Below are 21,411 nucleotides of genomic sequence, written 5' to 3'. Positions count from 1 at the left end.
AATATGTTGGCAATTGGTGTCAATGGGAAAATATTTTAGGAATACAAACCCATTATGGAATGGAATTAAATTCATTGTAAATCTTTTACAATTTAAACGTAAAAAAAGAATAATAACATCTAAAACAGGGTGAGACAAGAATGCCATGTCTTCATGTTTCTTGTAACTTGCAGTTTTTGCTTACAAAAACATATAAAAACAGATCATTTGACATTTTCTGTATTTTGAGCATCATAGCAACGTCCTGTTTCTGGGATTCAGTGGGCTCGTATTTTATTTTATTTTTTATATATATAGTTTAGGAAGAATGGAATAGGCTTACTGTCGGATTTAGTTGTGCCATAAGAGTACAATGTTGGGGTGGCCTGGATTTTCTCCAGCTTTGTGCTAAGCTGTGGTGGCTACACTAATATTTCTTGAGCATCCCTTACAACAGAAAAAAAAAAAAAAAGAAATTAATTCTCTGACCCATCATAGGTAGGCTTACACCGGCACAGAATACAAAATGTTAAATATTATAGGGAAATGTTCTCTGAATAAAACGGGAGTGAGCGCTCAAATCCAATGGCTCTTTTATTTAAAAAAACAAAACAAAAAAACTTCACTTAAGTATGTACAGTTTGTGCAAAAACATTTAAAGGTTTCAAGGACTTTACATTGTAAGTTCAACCTCAAGGCACATACATGGAACAACATCAACATTTCAAGATGAGAACAGAAATTCTTAACTTTGGTTCCGAAGAAACATCTCTGCGTGGGTTTTCTAACGTGATCAATGTGTCGCCATTTTACATGCGCTGTAAATTTTTTTGCAGCTAAAATCAATTTTCATAGATGCTCTCTATCACAACCACTGGGTGAACGATTGCTATAAAATATATTTGTAACGTCAAATGAACAAAATTAAAGGTAATGAAGGTACAACATGCAAATTTGTGTTACTTGCTGATAAATATTTGCAGTGAAAGATTTGCCAACAGGAAGTGTAGTTAAAATAAAATAAAAAAACACCCAATCAATCAGGAAAAAAAAAAAAATAATAAAACAACACAAACCAACACTAGCAGTCAATTTGCATTCCATTTCGTTTAATTCCATTTGTCTCAGCATTATGTTAAATGCTTTAACCGTGAATTAAATGAGGAGTAACGCTTTCTGCAAAACAACCACTAAAATGCTTCCCTAGCCTGGTTGAATCATTAACCACACCGTGTAGGAGCGCTGAAAGGTCTGGCAGTGTGGATGAAAAGTCTCATTAGCGAGTGTGAGTATGTGTGTTAGCGGCGTTGTTCCTATTGGCACCGTTATTGTCACCACCAAGGCCGAGTAAATGTGCTATCATTCGGGCATTCTTGTTGCTGTCTCCTTAAATCTCATCCTGTATATATATTTAATTAATTAATCAATCCTGCATAAAAAGGTAAGGCAAATATGTCCGTGGGAGAAACCATATGGAAAAAAAAAAAATGGAAATGTTCTTTAAGCTTGTGTGCAGGATATTATGGTGAGTGGGTGCAGCATGTAGAGCAAACCACACAATGAATTTGTTGGTTCAGTGCTTTGTCAGCTGTTTTACGATTGTTAAAGCAGGGTAGGTCACAGGAACACTTGGTACGTCTTCTGGGTGCGCTGATATGTTATTAGTAGAAAAAGTTCAACATAAAGTGGAGAGGCTCTGATAACCACAGAAGATTGGGGGAAAATAAAGCAAAATAATCTGACTGGTAATTTAAGTGTGGATTGTGCTATATTTTATTTTTTAGCTTATAATAATGGCACTCGATTCTGGACTTAGCCATGATTAAAATGATCACCCTTGATTTGATGCAAGGCAAGAAATTGCTTTGGTTGAATGAGAAATGTACATAAAAGCACTCAATGATATCTTAAATATTTAATAATGGAGCTGTGAAAGTCTTGCAGTTTGCTACTCTATTGCTGGATTTCAAATACTATAATACATCAACGATAGTCTTTTTTTTTTTTCAATAGTGGGTGAAGTTTTTGGGGCCTCACAAAGAGTTAACATGCCCAGCGTGAGTTAGGTGCAGCCGAGTGAAAGTAAAATGTGCATATTTTCTTTTTTGGGAGGATTATAAGGAAAGAGTTGGTTGGGGGAGGTTGAGGGTGGGAACTCTTTAAGCTTGGCCCCCTCAAAATAAAATGATGTCAAATCAAATAGAGTCTTCTTAAGAAGTGCATAATGAAGACCTCTCGCTGGCACATGGCATGCAAAGCGCTGCTGCCTCAGTCCGTGAGCTGAAGGGCAAGGAAACTACTTTAATTGAGCACATGCTGGGATCTGAGATATTGGGACAGGGACAGGGAGGCCAGGGAAGTAGAAGATGGCGGGAGAGACACATTCATTCCTCCCACCATGAAATCCGTAGGTCCAAAACATTTCAGGAACGTAATTCAAAATAATGAGCACTTATTGCAAAAGTGCAATTGTTGAGTTACTTGCTAATTTTCAAAATCTATGAATAAATTATTACAGGCTGTCTTTGGAATGCTCATCACATTGAAAAGCCCACTCAGACAAACCACAATGGTGAAAATCCATATTTTCGCCACAAAGCACGGAAGACACAATTAGTTTAAAATGATTCCACGTCATTAAAGAAAACCCAATGAGCAATAACATAACAATGCTGTCTGAACAGAGTAATGTCATCTGGGTTATGAAATTTGAGGGGATGGTAGTGAGCTGTGTGTTCTCCCCCCCCCCCCCCCCCCCCTGTCTGCAGCATGCCCTTAGTTTCACACTATGCTGAAAGAAACTGCCCCCTTGTGGCCTCACTTGCTAAAACATTATGAAAGATATGAAGGTTGGGGGGGGCCACTAAGCACATTCATACACTGCATCGAGAGTAATCATTCTTTGTTGCTTATGTTCGTGTTAATCAAGTTGTGTCTTAGTGTGCAGAAGATGACAAATCCTATTTCCGAGTTTTCCAAAAAAGCGCCTCTTAACCGAGGCTCATCTTGGCTCGGTTATAATAAACAAATTGAGCACAGACGATTTTAAGAGTTAAAAGCACTTTTGGGATTTCTCTGATAGGAAACAATCCAATCACACTTCTTCTACAATCACTCACAAGTGCCGCTATTGTTTCCATGGGAGGGGTAAGCATAAAAAGGCAATTTTGTTTTATTTTTGCTTCTGTGGTTAGCAAAGTATCCCAGCCCTCAAAGTGCCCAACATTTTCCAAAGCTGACAGAATTTGCCAGAAGCTACACCCAGGTTGCCGTGATTGTACAAATCCGTGTTCATGTACAAATCCGTGTTCATGTACAGTATTGACCATTTTAACAACTTTGAAAACCCTGCTGTTTATCAAAAAAAAAAAAAACACTTGGGACTCCTTTTCCTATGAATAAAAAAGATAGCAGAGAATCCCACATTATTATCCACAGTATAAATTACATCATAGACAGAACTTGGAAATATATTGTACAGTTATATGTCACTATATTTTTTTTTTTTAGATATATTTTTCTGTTATTGTCTACACAAACTGTGTGTGTGTGTTGTACATATTGTCAATCGTTCTTTTTTTTGGAGTCTGTGGGTGCGCCACTGCGATATTTTACCACGGCATTACGTGTGGCAAAACTCCGTACTGGGTACGTTGCTGCTCTTGCAGTAGGCTAAGCTATTGTTACTGAGGTGACAGTCTCTAAATCCAATCCCCCCATTGGGTGTATAGATAGGCTGAATACGGAAATCTCCTTTGAGCAGCTGCTCGTTGTTTAGCGCCACTATCTGGAAACTGGTTTCAGTCATTTCAAGAATGGAGTTATCCTTCTTGGTTCCAGCTTCGCAGTAGTCATCTTTTCTACGACCTCGGTTGTATTTCCACTTGGTCGAAGATGACCGGCTCTTCCGGTGCATGTGCCAACAAAACAGGCTGAGTAGTGTTATTAAGATGATCAGTACTGCCCCGCCTATGATGCCAGCCATTAACAATGTGGAATTAATACTCTCCTTTGGAGTTTGACCTGAACCAGGAGATTTAGTCGGCAAGGCTGACTTGGTCCTGGCCTCGGAGCATATCGTATCCTCCCCGGGCCTGTAGGAGTTATGGATGTCCAAAACGTGTACACAGATCCGGTACACAGACCGGGGCTCCAAATTGGTGAGGCTGATACGCCGTTCCCCCCCGCTCACAGTCCGTTCCTGCATCCCTTCATTTATTTGGCTTTGGCCCCGTTTAACCCAAGTGACTTTGTAGGCCGTGACGGTGAAATACGAAGCCCAGCTCACCTCTATATTCGAAGAGTTAACCACATGGAAGGAAATCTGAAGGGGATCCTCGTAAGGAGGTAGAGGCCCGGGGAGATGGTGATAGATTGGAGGAACGGGTGGAGAAGGCGAATCAAAGTAGTCGGGGATGGATGTGGTTATAAGAGTGGAGATCATGGTGGTGAGAGGGGTAGTCGTGGGCGGAGGGGGAGGTGTAGAACGAAGTGTGGGCCACGGCGGTTGGTGGGTATCGACTGGACATTCGATAATATCCAACGTGAGTTCACGGATTGCCATGCCGCGCACCCAGTCGGGACTCTGACACACGAAGCCTCGGGCGTTTATGGAGGAAGGCAATGACTTGAGCCACACCACCACCCATTTCACTGCACAGTCACAGCGCCACGGGTTATTTCGCACAATGAGATGCCTTAAGCTCGACAGGCTGTCAAATACACCCTGGGTAAGAGTCTGAAGTTGGTTGCTGGAAATATCCAGCTTTTCCAGTCTATTTAAGTCTGCAAACGCAGCTATCGGGATCTGGTCTATCTGGTTCTCCTGTAGGCTGAGTTTGACCAACGACTGGCTCGGTAAAAGGGGAGGAGGGAAGGTGAGCGAGTTACGGGCCAGTGCCAGTTCTCGGAGATTGACCAGTTCCTGGAAGGTGCCCGGCGCGATTCCTTCATCGGTCAGCAGGTTCCCGTCCAGCAGGAGGCGCTGTAGACGCGTCACATTCTGGAAGGCCTCCTCTGCGATGTTAGCGATTCGATTCTCATCCAAACGTAGCTCCTTCAAATCCTCCGGGAGACCGATGGGAACGCTGCTTAAGTGGTTCTTGGTGAGGAAGAGGAGTTTGAGGCTTAGTGCCTCCCTAAAGGCCCCTTCTTCCACCCCCACTGTGGAGATGGAGTTGTCATCAAGGTGCAACTCCTCTAATCGAGTCAACTGTGCTAGGGCTGCCCTGGAGATTGTTTGAATATTGTTCTCTTGGAGATGCAGTACTCTGGTGTTTTTGGGCAGATTGATGGGAAACTCATCCAGCTGGTTGCCATAGAGAAACACAGTCTCCACAGAAGCCAGATTGTGAAGTTCCAAAGGAAAGCCAGCATTGTTGATCTGGTTGTTATGTAGGTAAAGTACATTGTAGCCCTCCTGTATCCCAAGAGGCACAGATGTCAGGCTGCGTTCGTTGCAGTACACAAATGATTTGTCGCAACGACACTCTTCTGGGCAAGAGGCACCAGGGCTGAATTGCATTTGAAGGCTAAGAATTACAGTCAACCAAAATTGTACGAATGAAGTCCAATCCTTATTCCAGGGTCCAGTCAGAAACTCCATAGTTGATAATAATAATTAAAAAAAAACAAAAAATTATAATAAACAACTGGGAGGGATTAAAAGAAAGAAAAAATACGTATAAATAATAGAATAATCCAACAAATATTAAAGTCCACCATGGAGAGTCTGCTAATGATGTCGGTTGCTGGGGAATGATCAGGAAAATTCGGGAGTAATCCTGAACATGCGAGTCCTCCGATGAAGAGCTGTGGTCTCATAAGTGGTGGCCGGTCCTTTGATTGACTCCATCCATACTGAGACGTCACACCACAGCACGACTCTTCACAGGTTGCACCATGCAGAGCTCATCCAGGTCCCGTTTGAAGCCACGCGGCAGAGAATCACCGCAGGCTCCATTGGCCTGTCCGTCACACACTGCTGCTGTTCCCCGACCGGGGTAGAGTCCGAGGAGGGTGACATTTGGAACCAGAGACCTGTGGGAAAACAAAGAAACGCTAGTATTTCCAGGGTGGCCTGGTCACTCCCCACCCCAACCCCCCACAGCAAAACCACATCCAGTTCTTCCTCGCTCATGCACACAAGAATATTCTTTCAAACTGACTTTCAATGATATAGAACACAATCATTGTTCATCCCGGTGTCAATTTATGCACTATGTGATTGATAAAGAACCATCAGATAAATATTCAGAACAGTTCTTGCATATCCGGTATCACAAACATAAAGGAGGGTTTTGTCCTTTCGCACTCTGAAGGAACGCAGATCAACACACACACACATTTGGATTTGCAGAGTTTTAGCAGAAAGATCATCGCTGCTTAGTTTTAAAACATTGAAAGAGATATGTCCAAAATATGGATAGAAAAACAAGTGCTGCCTTTTTTTATTCCCACAGCAATGAGGAACACACATGCACACATCTCCGTTGACATACACAAGTTGTCAAATGGAAAAAGATTGCGAAATAATTTAGTATGTCCACCTTGCAATAAATGATCAATACGGGCTATTTTTCACAAGAGAGGTTTCTAGTCAAGCACAAGGCCACTGCATCACTGAGGAACACGGATCCATTATTCTAAGTTTTATGACCCATCAAACATCCCCCCCCCCGTATATGATTGAAAGATTCTGGTCGTCATCGGTTGCTTTCAGCCTTAGTGAGGCTCCACCCGGAGTCATTGATGGATAACACACAATTAAGAGAACTATGGGGTGAATGTTAAGAACGTGAATGGCCATCCACGATTTTGCATTTGAGAATCTCCAAACCAATTGGCTGCCTGATATTAAATAATAATTCTATTATTGATTATTTTAAGCATGGTAGGAAATCTTTCTGCTCGATGAAGTGGAAATGATTCAGTTTTTGAGATGCATGTAGAAACAATCCTTAGACATCCATCTGTGATCTACGTTTGGAAATTGCAACATTTAATCAAATAAGCAGTGGGGAAAGTAAGCAACCACGGTCGGCGATAAAACGGCCGAGGCAATTTTATCCATATTACTGAATCATAAAAAAAGTTACTAAAAAACATGAGTTTGATAGATAAATGCATGTAATCGTTTTTTTCCATACCCCCCCAAAATAAATATTCCTCCCTCCCATCAGGTTTCTATCCCTCTCTTATTAAATTTCCAGGCTAGTAAGCACATATTCCCACCTCCAGATGAACACTCTGATACGTGGTCAGGACAATCGGATTAGAAGTGGATTTACGGGGAGAAACGCAATTAAAAGTTGAAAACGGTGAAGGTATTTAAGAGGCGATAAGAGGCGGATCAGGCATACTTCAAAGGTTGCCCAGTGAGTGGTGTTCATTCGGATGGAATATTTCGAAGAGCAGTTGAAAGGCGTGAGGTGCATAGAGAGTGAAAATCTTCATGGGTAGAACGCTTTGGACTGGTGCGCTTTCCGATTTTTCACTTCGATTAAATTGACGATTCATTTAAATACATTATATAAGACGATGTCAATTTTGTTTGGAGATCCAAAGGCCATTTGTTTTCCCTTATAAGTACACAATAAGTTCCATTTTTAAATAATCCATTTTCCTTATCGTAATGATAACAACGGTACCTTTGCCGAGTCGCTATACGTCCTCAAAGCCGCTTCTGCGTTCAACTTTTCTCCCTCGTCACAATATCCTTCATGCAGTCCTGCAGAATGATCATGCGTAAAGGTCCGTCTGGTGCCACCGGAGCCAGGATGATCCGATCGAGCGTCGAAGCCGCATATTTTACGTCACCACCTCTATCCTGACTTTTGTGCTGTGTGTTTCCAGCTGCTTTAATTCACCGGCGACACAGAGCGAGGACGGCAAAATGCTGGGCGACGATCGCATCTCCCACTGCTCCCCGTCCACTCAAGCAAAACTGCGAGGACGCACTCGTGGAAGTGCCCGCCGCCTGGTTTGTCACGGGCCATGACAGCTGGCTGTGCTCTCTTTTAGTGGGGATCAACTTCCACTTCTCTCGCTCAAGACTTCCCCGTAGTTGTTTTCTTAGATGGATCCAGTTGATAGTGCGACGTGTGCGCTCTTTGCGCCTCTCTCTCTCTCTCCTCTCTCTCCCCGCTCACTCTATCTCCCCCCGCCCTCTCTCTCCGTCCGTCCCTCCCCTCCTCAGAATAAAGAATGCATATCCCCTAGCAGCCCCATAATAACCGAGCCACCTCCCTTCTGCCCTCACACTGCAGAAAATAGTTTGTCTTTCAACTACATTTGGCGCAAACAATACCTTAACCATGACGCGCATCTGCATTTTAAATGACGTTTCTAACACAAAAATCCTCTTCATGGCTTTTCTATCGATCAATTTATCCTTCAAATAAGATTTTCCAAACTTTTTCAGGGTAATCAATCTTATTCAAAGATATCTTCACTGCCATACATGCCTCGTTCTGTATAAACATATACTTCCGATTTAAGACATTGATTTATTGCATAAATGTGTCTGATCGATCTATCCCTGACATGAGAGAGAAGCGGGGTTTACAAAAAGATTATATTCCCTCAACACTTTGCCTCTTATTCTAGTACCCCGATGCCACTACCACTTGTTAAACAAGCTGACATTAGCTTTGGCTGACTTCCACATTGCCCGGGACTATTAAGAAATACAGAGGATCTAAAGTGTCGGAAAAGCTCAATACTGATCTGATGAACTGAGGGAGAGCTACTGGTCCGCAGTTTAGAAGGCACAAATGCTTTTGGCCCTGTGTACAGCCACTAGAATTTTTTATTCATGTGGTGACCAAAGCTGTCTTGCGGGCCGCACTTTGAGTGGCCCTTTCATTAATTCGCCCAAATATATATTTACTAACCCATAAAAAAAATCTTCAGAAAACATTGACGTTTTACTAGTCAATTGTTTAGTCAATTTTAAGGTGGGCCAGTGCCCCCATGGGCCCCCCCCTTAGCTCCGCCAGTGTGTGCAGCGTAAACTCAAAAATATTTGTTTTTCAAACTTTATAATGTTGTCAATACTTATTATATTTAACCCAAAAATGTCAAACCTTGAAAAAAAGCACTGTTGGTTTTACAATATTATTTTTATATATTATATATTATTCATTTTTACATGCTTATCTAGGTTCTTACATTCCAGATTTAAGACAATACTCATCCGTTTTTTTATGTTTGCACACATTGTCTACATAAAAGCATTGAGAAAACGTTCATGTTTTTCAAGCGGAACGTAAACGAAGCAACGTGTAATCTTTCAGCCAAAAGTGGTAAAGTCAACTTGAGGGCATGTGTGGCTTGTGTGTGCGCGCCATTCAGCCATTCATCATCTTTGGTGGAAGAGAAATTAACTTGTGCATTAAGTTCAGAGTAAGTTCATGGACAGTACATGAAAAACATCTTTTACGTTCTTCTATCACATCTGTGACGTCAACCATGGTAAACGTTTCGGTGCCCGTGTTATTATCGATGTTCTAGGCTATGTTCGTGACGTTAACGGTGAACTCTTGAGGGAGATGTTGAACTCTTGAGTCAAACCCATTTATGTTGGGAAAGTTCATTTTTCTACACTAATTAGTTCAAAGTTAAGTTCACACATTTTAAAATCAGCTAGGTCGGCCCATAATTCATAATACAACATTTTGATTTTTTTTTTTTGAATGAGGAATTAATTCTAATTCAGGAACGCTTGAACAAAATTCAAAAACTGTGCACAGGTTCCAGAATGTGTATCCACAAAAACGTCTGCCAGTCAATCAAAGGCACGAATTTTAAAACAGAGTACGAATGAAATCTTACGCAAAAGTCAATCGAGTGACTACTACACCGTCAGTGTCTTCCACAATTCAGAAGAATGCAGAGCACAGCTTTTGTTTATGTACACACACACACACACACACACACACACACACACACCCAACAAGGCATCTTTTAATCGCTTTCAAATCCTCAGGGGTCACCCCCGTGTGGGGGCGATTTACAAAAGGGAAACACACTTGTCTAAACATTTCAAGGCATCACATTGTGTTGTTGAACAGTCTGTAAAAGCCGCTCAGTTATGCCGAGCAAATATGTAATGGCTTCATCTGACGAGTGTAAACATATACAGCGGTGTCATTTTAGTGCTATTCACCTTGGAATTTGCGTGCGCCACTTATAAATGACGTGACCTGTGTCTAAAAAGTTAATGGAGCGCCATTTACTTCATTCAGAGTTTGACAGTTCTGAGTACAAAAATAGATCCAGATGACTTTCCCTGACTCTTCAAGTGTACAAATTCCTTCCTATCTTAAATCATATTTAATTAATACAAATGCTATGAATTTTTTTTTTCCCAGGTGTTTATATTAATTTTTCTATTTAGGTCAGTCTCTGTGTATCATGTTTAATTCCAGCTGTCAAGCTAAATTCAATTCCTTCACAAAAAGAAGCTCCCACATGCCTGCATGAATTATTGATAGCATAAATTTAGAGGAAACTATTTTTATTTTTTCCTTGATGGACATGTTTGCAGTTGGGTTTCTTTGTCGTGTGAATAAAATGGACCTTGAACGCCATTTTTTAAATTTTGGATAACTAACACAATTATATCATATATTCCTGACAATGGTTATATTTAAATTATAAGCAGATTTTTGACAGCATTCTTAATTATTGAGTTGTTTTTAAGGACGTGTGAGAACCACAAACATTTTTTTTTTAAGTCAATATGTAATTTCATTGGAAATTCCCTTTCTTTCCCGCGCCTGGAGAGCTTTGGCGTGGCATATTTACTCTGCATGCTTCTGCACCTTGATAAAACTGCAGATACATAATAAGCCTACACACATGAAACTACTGACGTCCGTCTACTCTGCTCCAAACTGTTAGCAGAGAAAAGAGGGGGAAAAGTCATTTTAGATATGCAGATATGTTTATCCCTCGGTTAAATTCATTAGTTCCCGAGGGACATCATTAGCTTATCACATTCCTCTCTGCTTTCATTTGCATCTGGACATTGCAAAGCACTTCAAAAGGTGCCAACCAAATTAGTGTTACAAGAAAAGTAGAAACCCCTGCAAGAGTTTCTTTTTTTTCTGAGCTAACTGTCTGAAATCATGACAGGACTGCAAACTGCTTCTCACATTCCTAAAACATGCCTGCATTGAGGATTCAAAATTGCCTTTGGGTGTGGATATTTTTTTCACTTGAAGTCGATCAATGTGTTCATTAATTTCTAAGGCGATGTAATTACGTTTACCCTCATCGATTAGGATTATTCAAGCATCTAATGTTGCATGTTTCCCCAGAAGACAGCACTATATTTTACTCATGTAGGCTGATTATTGTTATGGCACTCTTAAAAATTAAAACAACTGGTTCATGAAGCAAATTTGAAGCTTCATTTAGTACTCGGACAATCGCCAGAATTCACTACTGCATTCAGCTCACTACACACTGGTGGGCTTTTTCCAAATACTAAAAACAACTATAACTGCAGTTTTGTAGAATTTCTTACTAACCAGTCTTGTGATGCAGTTTTAGGCCATTCTGAAGGCTGAATCTGGGTCATTGCATGGAATGATAGTCAAGGCAGCCTGTGAGTTATAATGCAAGATACATTCCTGGCAGAATTCTGCTCTATGTTGAAGCCAGCCTGTAAAAAGTCTTGACAACAAGCAAGCCCCTGTAGTTCTGTAGCAGGAGGGGTGAGGGATGGGAAACACACAGGGGGAGGTGTTGGTGTGGTAGTTTCGGAGAAAAAGCCAATGGAGCTGAAATGGCTTAAAATGGGGGACAGGAAGAGACGATTGTGGATTACTGGCATTTTTGACACGAGATGCTAAAGTCTTCCTTGTCTTGCTAAGATTTATTACATAATCTGGCTGGCTACTTAGCAACACATGCAGTAATTGTCAGGCACATTGGCCATTTGGTTTTACATCCCAGCAAACAAAATAAACCTCAACTGATCCATCGACAGACGGGTCATTTGAATGCTGAAGCGTTGTCCAATTTTAAAAGGAACTCTTTCATTTTAATATTACCGTATTTTCCGCACCCTGAGGCGCACCTAAAAACCTCCAATTTTCTCAAAAGCCGACAGTGCGCCTTATGTATGGACCAATATTGAGCCACTACAGCAGGCGTGTCCTATAAGAATGTATATATCTTATATGTGGACAAAGTTTTAAAATGGGCCATTCATTGAAGGTGCGCCTTATAATCCGGTGTGCCTTATATATGGACAAAGTTTTATAATGGGCCATTCATTGAAGGTGCGCTTTATAATCCGGTGCGCCTTATAGTGCGGAAAATACGGTAATATGCCATCAAGGGGCAATAAACATAACTTTCAGCTGTCTAGTCATCTTTTCAAGCAAACTAATTACAGGAATATCATGTAAATGCGCATGGGCGGAGCTAGTGGTGGCCATGGGCCCTCTTTGGCCACCCCTAAAAGATTTTGATACTTTCCTGCCATTTTAAAATTGATTCTAACGGCATATTTGAAGACGTTTAAATGCAAACTGTAAAGCAAACTGTCTTAAGTAAAGATTGTCTTATTCTTAGAATGAAGACGGATTTTGAATTGTGAAAAATGAAGTGAAGTAAAGTTCCAGAAAAAATATATTTTAGACTTATTAGCAGACTTTTCTTTTGGTATATTCCAAATGTGCATAATACATTTGTAATCACTGCAATCAGCATGAAGTACCACATCCCGGAGAGTGTGGTGCAGCTACGTTCATTATTTTAAGCAGAGAGGCTAGTAATTTTCATTACAAAAGGGAGGCTCACAATCTGGATATCGAAAAATGCAAATACTGAAAGACTCATAATAAAAGTCTGTTTTGACTACCTGAATGAAAAAGAGCTCCATTTCCGACGCTATAACAAGATTTATGGGCCTATTCGGGGTCTGAGTGGCGACACTGTCAGAACAACTGGTGTAAAACAAGACAGGAATTTTCAAACATTGTGCAACACCTGGAAACCCAAAAAATCCCCAAAGAGTATTGTGAAGACTAAAGTGCAATTTAAGAACGGAAAGACCTCATTTTTCATTTAGGCTCTTTTTCATTTCTTTTCAGATGATGCTTAATGGCTCGACATTTTTCAAATGTCTAATCACGGCGCTTAGGTGGAATGTCGTCATTTTACCTATATTTAGCAGACGAACCATAAGAAAAATGCACAAGAATGAAAAATGAGACTCTTGTTCCTTATTTCGTGAAAGTACAGAATGATACACGATGTTATTGAAAAGTCAGGATGGACTAAAACTCACAATAGACAATCTAGATGAGGAGGAGGTAAATAGACAGATGCCAGGAAGGAGCAGGTCTTTGGGTCACGAGAAAGACGGGCCTGATTCCACCTCCTATCCCCTTAGCTTTTCTTTTGTTTGAAGTCACATCTGGGCTCAATTTCCTCTCCTGACTGGAGTAAAGAGGAAGTCTTCTGGGTGGGTGGAAGGGCGACTGCTGCCTTCCAGGCTTCACTGTACAAAAACTGTAATCTATGAGTCATTTCACTCAGAAGCTGAATAAACGCAGACTTTGACTCACTTGCATTTATCAGACTCAATTCGCGTTGGAGAAGGCTCAGATGTTCATAAGGGTGAAATGAGGTTGGGACTGGAAAAACAAAATGACAAAACAATAGGTGCTGTAGTGGAAGATGATTTTTTTTCCAGTCAAATTAAAAAAAATAAGATAAGAATCACAAATATGACAGGTGACACAATGGTGCAAAGTTCTGTGTGATGTCATCGCGCTTTAAAGCTACAGACAGCTGCCTGTTCTTAGAACACCAATCTATGTTTATCATCAGCTTTCCCCCTTCCAACTAATTAACCGAGGCCCGAAAAAAACCATTCCCCGCAGCCCCTTCAACCTTTTCTCTTCTGACACCTTCTCCTCACTGTTGATTTATTATTGCATGATTTCAAATTAGTTCTGAGAGGCGAAACGCTCACAGCAGTTTACACTCACATGACTCGAGAGGCTTATTAATTGCTCCATTAGCAAAAATTGCAAATGACGGTGCAAAGAATGTGATTTAAATTCCCATGTTTACTTTTAATTCCGAGTCTTGCATTTAGCATTTCTGTAGTCAATATCATCATGCCTGTGGTTGGATTATCCATTACAGACTGAGCTGCTGAGGTTATTCATTTTATTATATTTTATTCAAATAGCGTTTCGGCTTTCGAGTTTCTCGGCGGTACCAACGTCTTGGGTTGAGGGTAGCAGTACGTTACACCTATCTAAGTCCCCACGTTGACGCTTAGATTGAAAAATCCCGTGTTGCGAGATGAGACAGGAAGTCGGATAAATCCATATTACATCAGCAACCAGGTGAAAGCGCCTCCCAACAGACAGCTACGAATACAATGAATCTTTCCGACACGGCTAAGCTATAGTGTTTAATCTTTTTTTTCTGCTGATGGCACTACTTGTCTTTTCTTTTTTGGGGTGTCATAATTCAAACGTCTGATCTCAGGCTTTGGTTTCTTTCCTGTCGTTAATTCATCATCATCATCATGGTGATTTCTTTTGTTATTTCTTCGAGTCACAATCAGCTCCGCAGTATTAACCCTGGCAACTTGTCTGTAACTTAATGCTTTGCGGTATTAAAACTTGGCGTTGCGTACGTTAGCTCGTTTGGAATTGCGCTCACGCGTCGAAATTTAACTCCTCGTGAAACGGAATGCCCTGCGGACACGGATTTTCGTCTTTTTAACTTTTCTTTACAGGATCCTCCAGTCCTGCTTAAGATGAGCATGAAAAAAAAAAAAAAAAAAAGTTCTGTAAATGACACTTATGACCCATATGGTTTTACTGAGGCAGTTAGCCCTGTCGCAACAATCTGCGGTTCCATCTGGTCATCGTGGTGGACTTAAACCCACCCCACACACACACACACACTTTTTGTTTTCCACCTAATACCACAGCACATCGTCTCAATTTGGATACAGCCTGACAAAACATCCTCAGGCTGTGTGAGAATTAACGCTCCTCTCGGGGTGCCTCTGATGACTCAAAACAGCTTTGTCTCCAATCTTGTGAGGAGGAGGAAGAACAAAGAGTGTGGGAGGACAAGAAGGGGAGTCAAGGGGATGACTTCGGTGTGAGCGACAATGTAAAAGCAAATCGATTGAAATAGCATCCCTTTTCAATGCTCATCTCCCAGAAGAGCACAAGGCCGCGTTTTCTGTCATGATCAGGTGGCACGAGGCCCAAACCAGACGTCTGCAACCGTGCGCAGATTCATTCAAAAGCACTTTTGTAAACGAATCAAATATGGCTATTATCTTCCCCCTGGACGCTAGTCATGACTCTGCATTAGGGGATTGGTCCTGCAGATGGCATTGTTTTTCTTTCTTTTTAGAGGTATTTTATATTTAATACAGAGAAGAGGTTCAAAAATCAGAACATTCTTCAGACTTGGGAATAAAGTAGGCACATTGAGATGGACAGAAAAGTGAAGTGTTTTTTGAAAAACACCATCTCGTGCCTCCTAAGATATTATTTTTAAATATAAGCAGTTATTCTTGTTTAACACTTGTGTGGCATTTCAGAATATTAAAAAAAACTAATCTGACTAAAATATTGCTTGTAGTCAGAAGTCTTATGATTAAGAGGTGGAGCGCTGTTTGCAAACTGCTTCATCTGGTTCTCTGGGGTGCCACATAAATACACAACTGATTAGAATTATAATAATTATAAAATAAATGTATTATTATAGAGAAATAAATGAAAATAAAATAATAAATAAATAAAAATAAATGTATTATTATAGAAAAAAAAAACTATTTTTATGTCAATAAAACTTCAAATTAACAGTCCTGAAGTCAAAATCTGGCTGAAACTCAAAACGCTTTTAATTCTAGAATTGTACATTGTTCTTGTTCAAAATTCATTTTTGGTACACCTATGCAGGCAGCTAATGCACAAGTGCATTCACAATTCAAAGTAAAAGTTCAAAGTAACAAAACTGAGCACAAGACATGAAGCAGCAAACACAATGAACCGACCAAAAGAGAAAAGAAACAGGTGAAGAGAACTAAATAGAGTATGGGATTAGGTTGATGAGCACAAGTGGAAAAAAAACAAACAAAAAAAAACAAATACGACAAAACCTGAATCACAAAAACACGACAAACTTGACACATAACCAAATATAATCCAAACAACAAAAGCAGACGGCATTTTAAAAAATTAGGCTCAACTTTTCAAGCTTCTTTACTATTTTTTGTAGAAATTAACAAATGTTGCAAAGCAACAAATAGTGGTTACTGGCTCACCTATCTTTCTTTTCCAGGAACAGATAACTTCACACTTGCTCCCAAAAACTTCAATAATAAGTAAAAAGCTGCTGATCTTTTGTTTTTTCATTCCTCTTCTCTCGCTATCTTTGCTCTTAACTCGGCACAAAGCAGATTAATTGCGCGATAGGAACAAGCTAGTGCACCTGTCTGATACCATGTCACAATAAGATGAATGCGCCACCGTGTTGGTCTTGATCAGTTCTATATAAAGGCCCAGTGCCCAGAATAACATCTCTAAAACAATGGGAGAACTTGACTCCAATGCCGGTGCAATATGAAGAATCGAGAAATAGTAACCAAAGTGACATTTTGAATATCCTGTCAGGCTGCTGGATTGGGTTGTCATGTCAACACAGCACAGACGGAAATAAACTAATGGATGGGGAGTTAGGGCACTTCATTTATAGTTTTGCAATGAACAAACAAGCATTATAATTATTAAGTTCAACTTAACTTAAGATTTGTTCGACCTCCTAAGAGCAAAAAGAGAGGCTTCTTAGAATGATATTCTTTTATCCAATTGAAAGTAGGGACAAATAACCCAATAGTAGGTGCGCCTTATAGTCCGGTGCGCCTTATAGTCCGGAAAATACGGTAATTTAATTGGCTTGGCAGTGGATGAGTTAAGATATATTCAAGATTGATTTCATTTTGAGGGATTTGTCACTTTGGATTTCCTCGAACGGTAATATTGGAACTTTTTTTTGGTGGCTGCCTTGATCTACATCAGAGACATTGAAATTCAACAAGTTCTCGCTGACTTTCATGCTCTTTGAATACTGCTTCGTATACTATCGGATGCTAAATCAGTTTAGTCAGATGGGCCTCTATAAGGTTTAATACTTCCCGTCTCGCTGCAGTTAACTAAAACCTTGTCTAATATTGCGGTTTTGTTATCCTGAATGCCCTTTCCTGATCCTACCCTGAAAACAGATGTTAACTCCCCATACATTACCCACTTATTTAGGATGTGGTAGTCCTGTTTTTGATTAAACGCAATCATGATGTATGTAATTTTGACACTAAACACCATTTGTCATAGCAAGTGACTTGTTTGACACAACCTTGGGATGGAGCATGTGGTACTGTCAAAAAAAACAGAGCCTGGGCCAGTTATGCTGCTTTCAACTGACATCCACACTGACGTGTGATGGTTAAACAAATAGACTGGAGGCAGAACATTGCACACACTGTAACAGACGGGTTTGTATCTCGCCCCTCTGAGAGTGGCTGTTTTTTTTCCCCCCCACACAGAGAACCTCTTTGTTCTCCCGCCGACCTTCATCCAGACACTTTTATTTGACAGCAAGGTGTGCCCTGAAACAGCCCATTGGAGCTGATGTCCCTATGCAGCCGCCAGGGATGGTGATTACGACTGTCATAAAGAAGCCCTGACTCCATCTCCTTGGTGCATAACCATCGGAAAAACAATCGCGGGCACAAAAAATGCAACCGGAATGACTAAAATTCCCCCGGTCCTGTTATTCAACTGTTATGGCAACTAAGAACCATTGGGGGAATTTCTCATGAGTATCTACTGTCCCTTGGGTATTTGATATCTTTGATGGGGAGTCTTGAAAATGCCTCAAGAGACGTTGTCGGAATGCACAGACTGCACATGGAAGCATTTTAGACGCCTGCAATCGGTTGGCCGCTAGAGAGATGCAAGATGAAACATTGCTCAATGTCCTCTTCAATGTATCTCTTGAAAGGAGAGTGTTAACACATGTTCCATTCCCAGACTATCTTGCCATGTGTGTGTTTGGAGACGCAGTATACCGAGTCCCGTGTCGTAGCGATGGGTTGTGTAGAAATACGCCCCTGAGACTTCAGCGCTGGCTTACGTCCAACTTTGCTGATAGGCTAACAAGAACAACTTGTTCTTATCAATGGTGAGCTTTATTTCTGCTGTAAACACGCACCATGGTACGTTTAAAAGTGAATCATCGACAGATAAAGAAGAGATGGTCACTGAGACACCCATCGTTTGGATTAAGTCACAGCCATGTCTACAAATATTTGATGTACCGTATTTTCCGCACTATAAGGCACACCTAAAAACCTCCAATTTTCTCAAAAGCCGACAGTGCGCCTTATAATCAGGTGCGCTTTATTTATGGACCAATATTGAGCCACTACAGCAGGCGTGTCCATAGTCCGGCCCGCGGGCCAAATGTATATATCTTATATATGGACAAGTTTTAAAATGGGACATTCATTGAAGGTGCGCCTTATAATCCGGTGCGCCTTATAGTGCAGAAAATACAGTATATAGAGTTAAATAAAAACAGGCTAAGGAGCAACCTGTAGGAAAAATACCAAGAAACAGACACAAACAAAAATATAAAGTATGATTATCAACAAAATAGTCCCAAAACCAAGATATATATATATACACAACTTATCCAATTTAGTAAACTTTTGGCAACAACAACATTCAGATATGTACTGCACAGATAACATTGTCATGGTAACATTATCAGAGTGACTCAGTCTGATTCAGCCTAAGCAAGACGATGATTAAGAGGTTGAAGGTCTCTGGTATCATTGTTTTGGACTCATAAAAATGTAGCTACCAAAACATTTCGATTTCTTTGTGTGTCTTGGCATGTGAAGAGATTGACAATAAAGCAGACTTTGACTTTAACTTTGACCTTTTGACAAGACATCCGGGCGGAGGATCGAGAGAAGATCATTAAGGAATCCGGACGCACCAATAAAACCATACATGGAAATATTTAGAATTACTAAGTATAAATACGATTCTGATGATTCCGTGCCCTACAAAGAGCTACTTTAGCTGTAAAGAATTTTCGTAAATGTATAAGTTAGCAGCAATATTTTTAGGAATGGTTGTTGTGATCCTCCATGATCCTAACCACAAAGTTGTCACCCCCATCTGAATGCTTCTCCCTCCGGCTCTTAAATGTCACCAGTTTATAGATGTGCTTTGCCGTGTTTGCTCATTATTTGCATGCATGGGATTAAAGAGCCAGTTTTCGAATGTGCCTTTTTTTTCTTTTTCTTTTTAATACATTGGTGACAGTGACAGCAAATAAAAGGTGTCATTCACTAGGCTGTAAACATTCGGTACAACAGCTCTGCCATGAATTTGACTTTTACGAACCTTATTATTTCCTTGTCTTTGGTCATTGTTGACACTCTCGGAAAGGCAATACGCTTATTTATTGTTATCACAAAGCTTGTAGTGGGTACTTTGGTTTACTGGACTACAATATGTGAGAAATTCTTTCTTAGAATTTACAGCTGTCGTTTACCTGAAAAGGGAATTGACCTCCCCACCCTCCAAAATCCCGCGATAAATAATGTAAACTATTTTTAAAGTCTAACAATAACAGTTTTAAACTTTAAAGGGATTTTAAGGGTCTGCTTGTTTCTCAAATGCCTGCTAGGTAAGGTCACTGTGTTGATTGTCCTTGGCTGGCTTACTGTGTCCTGTATCTAAAACAGGGTAGCATCTGATCCGGCCCACAATGACAAAAAAACAAAAAGAGACAAATAGGTTTGTCAAGTCCCGATAAGGGTCAGTGAATGCAGCACAAAAGATCACATGACAAAGGGGGATTGACCAGACTAAACGTCATGGAAAGTGTCAGAAGGAAGGAAGGTGTTTTAAATGTATATTGACGTCATGATAGCTCAAAATGCTAACGTGCGTATGTGGAAAAGATAAAACAGCGACATCTCAAAGAACAACAACAACAATAAAAATATAATTTGAGCAGGGGCGGCTCTAAAAGATTTTACCAAGGGTGGCAAAGGGGTGGCCGTATTTTTTTCTTGAGGCAGAATTATACACAGAATTATTATTTTAGTGGATGGTTCAAGATAAGATAAGGTAAGCATTATTGTTAAGTCGACAGCTGGACTTTTTAGCAGAACAAAACAATAAATAATTTAATGGAGTAAGTGTGTGTGGGTAAAGGGGGGACTGGAAAAAATATTGGCAATAATTCTCAGTAGTTGCAACACCCAAAATAAATTACTACAACTAGACATTCAATGCATTATTTAATTCACCTATTGATTGGTGGAGCTTGAAGACTACTCGTCTCAGAATTGCATTATGGAAAGAGGTGCTTACTAAATGTCATCTCAGAATAAAAGCTTCTCATCTGTAGCAAATGTAACATTTTCCGGATGGATGAGAGATTAATTGGGGATGTATATATGGTGAATAATAACGATGGGGGTGCACAGGGATAGATAATGATCATCATAGATTGTATTAGTCACAGTTGTGAATGGTGAAGCAATCCGTTTGTCCCAACAAGTAAACACTGTGTGTACAGTTTATGGCAAATGCATCCCCCACGCGCTACAGAGACTAAACGCATTGCTCATGGTGTGTGTCATAATTACACCAAAGAGTCAGGTCTCTACGGAGGCAAGGTGTTAAATGTTTTTCTACAAACAGATCATTATTCTTGGAAAAGACTAAAAGCTTGTAGCATGAGTTCATAACACTCGGGAGGTTTTTGCTGTGTACGCAGAAGTTGCTCTTTGCCTTCAAGTCAAGATACCTTCATATCTAGAAGCGCTTTGCACAGAGTTCCAGCAATCATTTTCTTCTCAGATACATAGTTTCACCTCTGTCCCTACACACACAAACACACACAGACTTCATCAAGTTGCAGAATTGATCTGTTATCTGATCAATTCCACTGGACTGATACGTAGTACCGTATTTTCCGCACTATAAAGCGCACCGGATTATAAGGCGCACCTTTAATGAATGACCCATTTTAAAACTTTGTTCATATATAAGGCGCACCGGATTATAAGGCGCATCGAATAAATAACTCAACGTTGCTCAAACGTTAATGCAATCACAATATAGTAACACTCAAAATAGTGAAAACAATAACACATCAATAACTCAACGTTGCTCAAACGTTCATATCACACAACACACAAATTAAACACGTAAAGCTTACTTTAATAAGTTAGTCCTCATCCATGAATCCATATTGGTCCATATATAAGGCGCACCAGATTATAAGGCGCACTGTCGGCTTTTGAGAAAATTTGAGGTTTTTAGGTGCGCCTTATAGTGCGGA

General features: G+C 40.3%; 1 protein-coding gene across 5 annotated transcripts in view; it reads right to left on the bottom strand.

Annotated features, from left to right (window-relative positions):
• Window positions 1-555: 555 nt before the first annotated feature.
• The window catches only part of flrt2 (fibronectin leucine rich transmembrane protein 2), a 34,893-nt gene continuing 14,037 nt past the window's right edge, over window positions 556-21,411 (bottom strand). The window contains exons 2-4 of one of the 5 annotated variants that reach the window (XM_037244259.1): window positions 13,566-13,634; window positions 13,286-13,509; window positions 556-6,018 (exon numbers count right to left, since the gene is read on the bottom strand). In XM_037244259.1, the coding sequence (XP_037100154.1) occupies window positions 3,602-5,584 (1,983 nt within the window). In that variant the 5' untranslated portion in view covers window positions 5,585-6,018; window positions 13,286-13,509; window positions 13,566-13,634 and the 3' untranslated portion in view covers window positions 556-3,601. Of the gene's footprint in view, window positions 6,019-7,628; window positions 8,143-12,235; window positions 12,985-13,285; window positions 13,510-13,565; window positions 13,635-21,411 lie in introns of those variants that run through there. The other 4 variants (XM_037244258.1, XR_005096590.1, XM_037244257.1 and 1 more) reach the window with 4 other exon arrangements.

Source organism: Syngnathus acus, chromosome 24 (assembly GCF_901709675.1).
Source record: "Syngnathus acus chromosome 24, fSynAcu1.2, whole genome shotgun sequence".
NCBI classification, from domain to species: Eukaryota; Metazoa; Chordata; class Actinopteri; order Syngnathiformes; family Syngnathidae; genus Syngnathus; species Syngnathus acus.
The sequence above is the reverse complement of the archived record's forward strand: the minus strand, read 5'-3'. Positions and strand labels throughout refer to the sequence as shown.